Source organism: Oncorhynchus clarkii, unplaced genomic scaffold, assembly GCF_045791955.1.
Source record: "Oncorhynchus clarkii lewisi isolate Uvic-CL-2024 unplaced genomic scaffold, UVic_Ocla_1.0 unplaced_contig_271_pilon_pilon, whole genome shotgun sequence".
Classification (NCBI taxonomy): domain Eukaryota; kingdom Metazoa; phylum Chordata; class Actinopteri; order Salmoniformes; family Salmonidae; genus Oncorhynchus; species Oncorhynchus clarkii.
Genome location: NW_027261110.1, coordinates 64,229 through 75,000, shown reverse-complemented (window position 1 = coordinate 75,000; position 10,772 = coordinate 64,229). Strand labels below are relative to the sequence as shown.

Sequence of the window (10,772 nt, the reverse complement as noted above, 5' to 3'; positions counted from 1 at the left end):
TGAGACACCACCCAAAGTGTAATTAATAACTTCACCATGCTCAAAGGAATATTCAATGTCTGCTTTTTTACCCATCTACCAAAAGCTGCATATCTTTACGAGGCATTGGAAAATCTCCCTGGTCTTTGTGGTTGAAATTCACTGCTTGACTGAGGGACCTTACAGATAATTGTATGTATGGGGTACAGTGATGAGGTAGTCATTTTAGAAATCATGATAAACACTATTATTGCTCACAGAGTCCATGCAACTTATGTGACTTGTTAAGCAACATTTTACTCCTAAAGTTTATTTAGGATTGCCATATAGGCCAGTGACTCAATTGTATCCATTTTAAATTCAGGTTGAAACACAAGAACATGTTGAAAAGGTCAAGGGGTGAACTTTCCGAAGGCACTCATCCCTCTAATTTGCCCTTTTCTTTCCTTCCATCTTTCTCCCTCCCTTACTCTCTCTCCTTCCTTCCCTTCTTATCCATCTCTCTCTTCCTCTCTTCCTACATGACATTTAAAGATTATTATTAGATTATTGTTCACTAACATATATTGTGCCTTACTTTCTAAGCCCCATGTGTCTCCTCTCTTTCTGTCTCTCTCTGACATCACTCATTCTCTCTATCTGTCCCTGAGATATGATCATGTGTCAACTGGAGCTGATGAGTGCTGTTTTAATGTGTTGATCCTGGCACTAGTACTGACCCAAAGAGGTTCAAAATGTTTAATCTCTCACTCCCCCCCTCTATATCTCTCTCCCCCCTCCAGGCTCTCCCTCTGCTCCGACCTCTGTCTCCTGGGAGTATGAGAGTGGTGATGGTGGGGTGTCGCTGCGCTGGCGCCCTCCACTGGACATGGGTGGTCGTAGCGAGGTGTGGTATGGGGTGGTGTGTAGGATCTGTCCCTCGGCCACCTTCACCGCCCCAGGGGCATGCTCCTGGTGTGGAGAGGCGGTCACCTTCACCCCATCCCAGACGGGCAACAAGCAGACCAAGGTCACCCTCAACAACCTGCTCACCAGAGTCACCTACCTTATACAGGTATGACTACAACTCCCATGAGTACTAGAGTTAACTATCTCATACAGGTAGAACTACAACTTCCCTGATCACCTAGCCCCTATAGACACTACATTTCCCATCACCTACCTCATACAGGTATAAAACTTGTGCATTAGAGTCACCTACCTCATATAGATACTGGATTAAATGTACACCCACTTAGTTAACCTAACCTTGTCTTACTTTTTCCTGCTGTTGATTGACAGGTGCAAGCGGTCAATGATGTCTCAGCTCTGAGTCCTTTCCCGCCTCAATTCATCAGCATCAATTTCACTACTAGCCAATCAGGTGAGAGCATGAGTCAGGCTTAAAGGGCCCTTCTGCCGCTTTTCATCTCCAGCACCAAACCAGTGTCTACATACAGCGTTTCTATGATCTGTGGTTAAAAGGCTTCTCTGTAACATTACACTGTAGGATTAGTCATTTTCAAATCCTGCAAGAAGTTTCTAGTCTTGCTCCCCACGTCACCGTGAATCTCATAGTGTTTGATAATCACTTTTTATTTTATTTTTTATTTTTTAAACTTTTTAGCTTCATATTTTTTTCAACAAAATTTAGAAATGCGCCGTTTTCACAAACTCAGGACCCTGTCTTTCAAAGATAATTTGTAAAAATCCTAATAACTTCACAGATCTTCATTGTAAAGGGTTTAAACACTGTTTCCCATGCTTGTTCAATGAACCATAAACAATTAATGAACATGCACCTGTGGAACGGTCTTTAAGACACTAACAGCTTACAAACGGTAGGCAATTAAGGTCACAGTTATTAAAACTTAAAGAGGCCTTTCTACTGACTCTGAAAAACACCAAAAGAGAGATACCCAGGGTCTCTGCTCATCTGCGTGAACGTGCCTTAGGCATGCTGCTGGTAGGCATGTGGACTGCAGATGTGGCCAGGGAAATAAATTGCAATGCCCGTACTGTGAGACGCCTAAGACAGAGCTACAGGGAGACAGGACGGACAGTGGCAGACCACAGTGGCAGACCTCGCAGTGGCAGACCACGTGTAACAACACCTGCACAGGATTGGTACATCCGAACATCACACCTGCGGGACAGGTACAGGATGGCAACAACAATTGCCCGAGTTACACCAGGAACACACAATCCCTCCATCAGTGCTCAGACTGTCCTCAATAGGCTGAGAGAGGCTGAACTGATGGCTTGTAGGCCTGTTGTAAAGCAGGTCCTCACCAGACATCACTGGCAACAACGTCGCCTATGGGCACAAACCCACCGTCGCTGGACCAGACAGGACTGACAAAAGTGCTCTTCATTGACGAGTCGCGGTTTTGTCTCACCAGTGGTGATGGTCGGATTTGGGTTTATCGTCGAAGGAATTAGCGTTACACCGAGGCCTGTACTCTGGAGCGGGATCGATATGGAGGTGGAGGGTCCGTCATGGTCTGGGGCGGTGTGTCACCGCATCATCGGACTGAACTTGTCATTGCAGGCAATCTCAACGCTGTGCGTTACAGGGAAGACATCCTCCTCCCTCCTGTGGTACCCTTCCTGCAGGCTCATCCTGACATGACCCTCCAGCATGACAATGCCACCGCCATACTGCTCAGCCATACTGTGCATGATTTCCTGCAAGACAGGAATGTCTGTGTTCTGCCATGGCCAGCGAAGAGCCCGGATCTCAATCCCATTGAGCATGTCTGGGACCTGTTGGATCGGAGGGTGAGGGCTAGGGCTGTCCCCCCCTCCCAGAAATGTCCTGGAAGTTTCAGGTGCCTTGGTGGAAGAGTGGGGTAACATCTCACAGCAAGAACTGTCAAATCTGGTGCAGTCCATGTGGGTGTGTGTGTGTGTGTGTGTGCGTGTGTGCGTGCATGCATGCATGCGTGTCTGCATCAGTTTCTTTGAGTATGGGTGTCTATCTCTCTCTCTTTTCTGCTCTCCATCTTTTCCGGTCCTGCTCTCTCAACTCATTATCACATTATGCTCAGAAGAGAGATATAGAGAGGGACTGAGAGAGAGGGAGAGAGTTTACAGACAGACAGTTTAGACAGACAGTTTATAGACAGACAGAGAGAAACCTGTAACTTTTAATTAGCTATTTTCCTCCTTTTGAAAATAAATCATTTCTTATAGCCAATTATTTTTAATTCCCCATACGGGCAGAGATCTGCTAATAAAGGTATTATTATAACCTCTATTTGTGTTGCCTTCTGTGAGTTAGAAAAAGCATTTGGGGTTGTGAAATGACATGAATTCTAATAGATATGACCATTGTAACCACAGAGTCATACTGAGCCTTTTCCCAGCCGTGGTGGCACAGCTAAGTCTGGCAGGCAAGTCCATACCACAGATAGAACAATGAGACAAATATTTCAATGTATAAATGGGAAGCATCTGGTTGGCGTTTCAACTCTACCAAATATGGTGATCAGAGGAAGCCCAGTGGCTGAGAATCTGCTCATTTTCTCATCGATTAAACATTTGATCTCCATACAGTTTTCCGTTTCCAAAACAATAATATGTAACAAACAGTGGAGTGCGTTTTGTAGACTTTACCCTTCGCCAACGTTTCAAAAAAATGGTGTTGTTTTATGAGTGCAAGGGCTAATTTCGATATTACAGACAGGCACTTCAGAGTAGGCGTTCCCTAACGTGAATATGCAAATAAATGCTAGAACGCTCCAATAGGATTTCACTAGCTTGTGCTTAGCTCTGCCTACAATGACCAATTTGCTCCCATTGGAAACGACAGGCTTTGGTCTGTCTTGGGTTAGTTATGCAAGTCTTTGGCCATACAGCACTCTACAGAGCTGGCTCATTCACTAGTCTGTGTCATGCTGCCCCCATCTGGTCAATACAGAAATTACATGATCTGGCAAGGCCAGCTTGTGTTCTCACTCCTGTTCCTCTTTCTTCCTCCCTCTTCTTTACAAAACTCATATATCTCTCTCGCCATCTCTCTCTCTCCCAGTACCCTCTCTGGTCCCTAGCCTGCACCAGTTGAGTCGAGCCCCAGACTCCATCACCCTGTCCTGGCCACAGCCTGACAGACCCAATGGAGACATACTGGAGTACCAGCTCAGATACTATGACAAGGTACAGGCTACACACTCATGCATGTAGACACAAGTACATACTCAAGTACATACACCCAGAGACTGAGCCCCCCCACTCTCTCCCAGGGTTCAGATGAGGACAGTGCAGTGAGTGTGTTCAGTGAGACCAACACAGTGACCGTCAACTCTCTGGCTCCTGGCTCCATCTATGCCTTCCAGATCAGGGCCCGCAACGAGAGGGGCTATGGCCCCTACAGTCATACTGTCTACTTCACTACTTTGGCCCTGGGTAACTCACACACACAAATGCACGCACCACACACACACTCACATACATACACAGTCAAACACACCCTCTAAATCGCTCTCTGCTTCTCACTTTTTCTTTCTCAGAGGAGAGTTCTAAGCAGATCCAGAATCGGCTCCCTCTATTGGTTGGTTCTGTGATGGGCGGGGCAGCCTTCCTCCTGGTCGTTGTGGCGATAGTGGTCGTTTTTGTGTTCCGCAGGTGAGTGGGTCCTTAACTCCTATCCACACATACATGATCATGTCATACACACACACACACACACACACACACAGTGCAATGTTCTGAAACACTGGTTTGTTGTCTTTACTCAGTAAGAGGAGGGAGAGCCCCTACAGTGACAGACTCCAGAGGTACATCAGCCACAAAGGTGAGTCAGGGTGTATGATGGCTATTATTACCATTCTGTCTGTAATATTCTCAGCTGCACATACAGTATATGCTACTTCTATGGTGTTGTTGACATGTTGGTGCAGAGGAACGTGTCTAATGCCCATTACCATCATAACCCCAAGGGCTTGTGGGAGAAAGAGGGGGGAGGGAAAGAAAGAGAAGAAGAGAGGGACCGCATGAGAAATGTGTAAAGAGATAGAGGGAAAAAGACATGGACAATGAGAGGGATAAGGAAAGAGAAAGATGAGGAGAGGAAGAAATACATTTTATTTTTATTTAATGAGGGTGCCATTATCTCTCTGGGCTCAGTGTTCTGCCATCATGCAGCATGTCACGCAGCATGGCTTGACCCAGACATGTCCAAGTCTAGGGCCAAATACTGTACATCAACACACTCCACAGGCCCTATTTTGTTATTGTTCTGGTTCACTACAGCCATCCCTGCTCTGTGTGTTCCCTCTGTCAGGGAGGGTGAAGTACTACGTAGACCCTTCCACCTATGAGGACCCCAGTGAGGCGGTCAAGGAATTTGCCCGTGAGATCGACCCCTCTCACCTCAAGATAGAAGAGGTGATTGGTGCAGGTAGGGGTCCTGGTTTGATTCATGCTTGTAGGGATAGTTCTGTAAAAACAAAATGTGTTTTCATAGCTCATATGTTGGGCCAGGAGTCAAGCTGGGTCCAAACTCAACTCATAATATCTCTCTCTCTCCCACCCTTTCCCCCACCCCCTCCAGCCCAGTTTGGGGAGGTGTCTCGGGGGCGCTACCGGCCCCTGGGTCGTAGGGAGGTGCTGGTGGCGGTGAAGACGCTGCGCTGGGGCGTGACAGACAGAGAGAAGGCAGTGTTTATGACCGAGGCGGGGGTGCTGGGACAGTTTGACCACCCCAATGTGCTGAAGCTGGAAGGGGTGGTCACCCACAGCCCACCAGAGAGGATCATCACTGAGTTCATGGAGAATGGACCACTGGATGCCTTCCTCAGGGTGAGAGCTACAACAGCTACACCATGTTTGACAAAGAACTACAACTCCCAGCCACACCATGTTAGACCAAGAACTACAACTCCCACCTACACCATATTAGACTAGGAACTACAACTCCCAGCCACACCATGTTAGACTAAGAACTACAACTCTCATCTACACCATGGTAGACCAGGAACTACAACTCCCATCTACACCATGTTAGACTAAGAACTACAACTCCCATCTACACTGTAACTAACTCCTCAGGGTGAGACTGAGAAAACAGTAGATTATGGTCAGTTAATGAAATATAATGTATCTCTCTCCATCTCTCTCACTCCCCAGGAGAATGAGGACCAGTTCAGTGTTCTCCAGCTTGTAGGGATGGTGAGGGGTGTTGGGGCTGGGATGAGGTACCTCTCTGAGAGGAACTTTGTCCACCGGGACCTGGCTGCCAGGAACGTGCTGGTCAACTCTAACCTGGTGTGTAAGGTGTCTGACTTTGGGCTGTCGCGCCTCATGAGGGGTCTGGACCATAACATGCCCACCTACACTGCCTCACTGGTACATGCTGCTGGGAAATTGAGTTTTCCTGTTGATATGCTTCTGTGTTTGTTTAATGATGATTAGTCTTGTATTTCCACTCTAAAAGACTACTTATGTTAATAGAAGATCACAACATTCACAGTCCTCAACCACTCATCCCTCTCTCTCCTCTCTCAACCACTCTTCCCTCTCTCTCCTCTCAGGGCAGTAAGATTCCTGTCAGGTGGACAGCCCCGGAGGCCTTCCAGCATCGCAAGTTCAGCTCAGCTAGTGATGTCTGGAGCTTCGGAGTGCTCATGTGGGAAGTGATGTCATATGGCGAGCGGCCATACTGGGACATGAGCAATCAGGAAGTGAGTTGTGGGAGGGTTAAGCGAGAGCCAAACAGAGACTAAACACACTGACAGCTGAACAGAATGGTTAATCATCTCTAAGTCCCTCTGTACTGATGGGACCTCTCTATATAGGGCAGCTTGTTAACATCCAGATGGTTACTAATACCCTTCCTCCTTCCTTCTCTCTCTCTCCCACTCTCTCTCTTTCTTCTTGCTCTTCCTCCCTTTGCCTCTCTCTCTCTCTCTCTCTCCCTTTGCTTCTCTCTCTCTCTCTCCCTTTGCTTCTCTCTCACTCCCTTTGCCTCTCTCTCTCTCCCTGCCCCTGTCCCTCTTCTTTCTCCCCTACCTCCTCTCTCTTCCCTCCCTATAATACAGGTAATGAAGGCAGTAGCAGACCAGTACCGTCTCCCAGCCCCCCATAACTGTCCTCCAGCTCTCCACTCCCTGATGCTGCAGTGTTGGCAAGCTGAGAGGGGCGACCGGCTAGGCTTCGACTCCCTCCTCTCCTCCCTGGACAGGCTCATACGACACCCTGCCTCCCTCAAGGCAGAGCAACCCCGGTGAGACTACACTTCCCATCTGCCTTTTCTTCCATATTTTACACAGCAGACGTAACGGATCACATTCCCAAACAGTGATCTTGGGAGAGCACGTATTACGTTATCAAGTAAATGTATTGAATCATTGCTATGTTAGGCCGATCTCGATCTTTCCCTCTGCAACTCAAAGCTCCACCCAGCCACTGCTGAGCCCCACCCCCACAGACCTGTCGTCGGTGGCGACGGTCAGTGAGTGGCTGACAGCATTAAGGATGGACAGGTATAAGGACCAGTTTGAGAGGGCACATCTGGACACACTGGACCGAGTCAGCAGGCTAACCATAGAGTGAGTCCTGGGCTTCCATTTTAATATCAATAAAGACATGTTCATATAATGCAAATCGTTCCTTTAGAAGCAATGGATACTTTTCTGAACTCTCTCTCTCTCATTCTCTCCTTCCCTCAGGGATGTGCAGAACCTGGGGGTGAACCTGTTGGGACACCAGAGGAAGATCACCAATGCGGCCCAGCAGCTCAGAACCCACCTCACCCAGGGCCAGGTGGAGGTCTAGAACCCACCAATCACCTGAGAGCTTCACAGGAAGTAACAGAGGTGCACTATTGAAGCTGTAGTCCAAGGCAAAGCGAGATCTGGGAGGAGAGTTGCTAAGAAGGAACAGGGAGATTTGAGGGAGAAAAGTCTGTGTTATTTCACTTGTTTGCTGTTTACATTCTCTTTCTCTTTGCCGGTCTCTACCTCTCTTTCTCTCACTCCTCCCAAATTGTCTCACTACTGTCCCTCTTTCACTCGTAAGTTTCACTACCCTCAGTAAATTAAAACAGTGGAAATTAGTTTTTTACCCGAACACAGGGATCTCCCGTCACAAGCAATTGCATAGACAATCAAATACTGTTTTTGCTGATTAATGTTGATATCATGAACATTGTTCATGATTTTTTGTTAAGTTACACCTCTTTACTGAAATCAGAAAATGCCAACCCCTGTTGACTAAACATTAGCCAATGGTTTCTCCCATCGGTCACTAGCCTGGTCACATCTGGGGATTATTCCATTAGACTCAAGAAATGGGGGTGTAGTTCATGTTGTGACATAATGGAGTCACCCACCATTGAGCAGCACCCTCCTCTGTGTATATTTCAGTTCACACTCCTTTTTTTGAATAGATAAAGTCACTGGGTCATTTGAGCATTGTGAATGTGAAATGGTTTAACTGGACTATGTGATCTGATTGCCCATCGAAGTAAGGAAGGTGATGTTATGCTTCGTGAGTATTCTGTGTCTGTTTGTGTTCATGTGTGTATGTGTGTATGTTGTATGAGGAGTGGTGTCCACACTCCCAGGGTTCTGGAGGAACGTCCCTCCCCGGAGAAAGCCTCAGATAAGGTGTGTTCGACCCCTTTGATAGCCCACAGATGGTCAGCCATCCAAACAGTGTCATAAATTGGAATTTTGTCATCTCTCTGGACCTCGGCGCCTACAAGACTCCAGTAATGAGTTTCACCTTCTCTCATTCTTGTGTGTGTGTATGAGTGTATCCACATGAGTAAGTATGTTAATTTGTATTTGTTCACCACTATTCCACTATTGTGCAAATTTGTAAAATAAAGAATATGATTTTATTTAAATCACTGCATTGAGCCTGTTATGTGTCTGACACATAAAAACAATTTAATCACCAGGGGCACTGGTGATTTTAGCATGTAAATATTGGTGGGGCAAACTCAACTTTTTTTTTTTTTTTATGCATGCCAGCAAAGCCACTACACAACACTAAGCAATACATGAACTGGACTATAACTGTGAAAAACGACGCAAACTGTTGTGGCACCGTTTCTTTTCAGCACCATGCAGGGGATCCTTACCACCGCTACACCTGGCTATCAGCTGAGCCTTGTCTGGCAGCCAAACAGTTCATTCAGCCTCATTTACTGCCTTTATAAAAAACATAGCTGTTGTGGCTGACTTGTTTAAACAAAATGTGGTTTCTACTAACAATTGAGATGTACAGTACAAACTATGGCATAAGGGAACGGTGAGCGAATCAGGGGGGCTAGCCGTAATTTTGATTAAGACATTAATGAGCGAGCTAGGACGGACGTAGTCAATATAACTATTTGTTCAGCACTTTTAAAATGTACAGCGACAGAATTCAGAACATGGGCCGTTCTTACAGTATTCTCCCTGTACACCAAGTCAGGACCGTAGGATCAATTAATGGGGCATATAAGCAGACAATGAAAACTCTTACAATATTTGAAGACATTTCTCTAAAACAGGCTATAGGCTACATGTGCACCACCAAGTCAGAACAGTAGGCTAAGTTTAGAGGGGGAAAGGGACCAAATTATTAGGTTGAGGCAGATAGGCTGCTAACAGCTCACTACACAACATACATTTAGTATTACTATCTTATCTACAGTATACATATCTCCCTGGCATATTGCAGCAGCATACAAGACAGTTTTGGACTCACTGTTGTGCTGTGCTCACTTGAACAGGAAGGTGGCACGGCAGTCCTTCTTGTGGGAAAATTTTGTCATGAAGCTTTGTCATCAAAGTCTGGCATTCTTTGGACTTATGGTGCTTTCAAGACAACTGGGAACTGGGAAAAACAAGGTCGAATTATGACGTCAGTGATCTTCAGGTCGGAGCTCTAGAAAGAGGCCAGAATTCCCAGACTGCTCAAAATCTCATTTTTCCTGAGTTCCCAGTTGTGTTGAACTCACTGAAGTCTGAGATTTCCAAGTTTCCAGTTGTTTTGAACGTGGCAGAAGTCATGCTGGATTGCCAGCATGGCCAATGTATTCAATCTTCTCTGGCCCATGGTGTTGCGTGTGAATGTTTATCCTTTTAAGCTTGGAAAAGAAACGCTTAAACCCAGACTTGGACCACACACCCTCTCCACCGAATAGCAGGTAGGGGAGAAAAATAGTGATTGCTTTGCAACGCTTGCAGTTAGCCACTGATTCCTTCCAAACCACTCATTGTTGAATTTGCGATTGTTGAACTTGCTGTGTAACGTTTATGTCCAATGGCCGATGATCACTGATACATTTTATCTATAATTTCTCTTCATATGACAAGGATTGAAAAGGATTTGCCAGTAGACTGTCAACGTGATTCATGACAATGACTGCTTGTCCAGCTTGCTAGCTAAGATTTTGAAAGTATGATGTTGACATGAGTCAGTCCAATCAAAGCTACGGTAGATATAACGTGATTTGACATCCTTTTACCTGTGGCCAATGACCTTGAGCCTTCTTGGATGGGCATTTCTAATGTAAATCTATGGCAGCACCAAAGGGGGCTTGAAATTTCTAGCTCTCCCTGTAGATTTCGCAGTGACAGAACACTGAGCCAATCACGATGCAACTAGAGAAGATTACCAACGCCTACGCTCTGTATTGTCCGCTAGCTGCCACCACAGAAAGCACTGAGCTAGGCTGAAACACCTGTGTTTTGGAGCTGCCTTACTCAAGAAATCTAAAAAGAGACCATGTTAATATGCAGCTTTATTAACTCACTAAATGTTTTACATTGTTTGCAAACTGATATGCCCCACCTGCCCTGAATGACGTGTTGCCACTG

At 46.1% G+C, this 10,772-nt stretch overlaps 1 protein-coding gene across 1 annotated transcript in view; it reads left to right on the top strand.

Moving 5' to 3' along the window:
• The window catches only part of LOC139404885 (ephrin type-B receptor 5-like), a 29,260-nt gene extending 21,327 nt beyond the window's left edge, over window positions 1–7,933 (top strand). The window contains exons 6-18 of the mRNA XM_071147418.1: window positions 762–1,033; window positions 1,261–1,342; window positions 3,992–4,116; window positions 4,203–4,365; window positions 4,470–4,584; window positions 4,698–4,753; window positions 5,243–5,359; window positions 5,513–5,760; window positions 6,088–6,306; window positions 6,492–6,641; window positions 6,999–7,183; window positions 7,353–7,508; window positions 7,629–7,933. Coding sequence (XP_071003519.1) covers window positions 762–1,033; window positions 1,261–1,342; window positions 3,992–4,116; window positions 4,203–4,365; window positions 4,470–4,584; window positions 4,698–4,753; window positions 5,243–5,359; window positions 5,513–5,760; window positions 6,088–6,306; window positions 6,492–6,641; window positions 6,999–7,183; window positions 7,353–7,508; window positions 7,629–7,734 — 1,994 coding nt within the window. The 3' untranslated portion in view covers window positions 7,735–7,933. The remainder of the gene's footprint in view (window positions 1–761; window positions 1,034–1,260; window positions 1,343–3,991; window positions 4,117–4,202; window positions 4,366–4,469; window positions 4,585–4,697; window positions 4,754–5,242; window positions 5,360–5,512; window positions 5,761–6,087; window positions 6,307–6,491; window positions 6,642–6,998; window positions 7,184–7,352; window positions 7,509–7,628) is intronic.
• The last annotated feature ends 2,839 nt before the right edge of the window (window positions 7,934–10,772 follow it).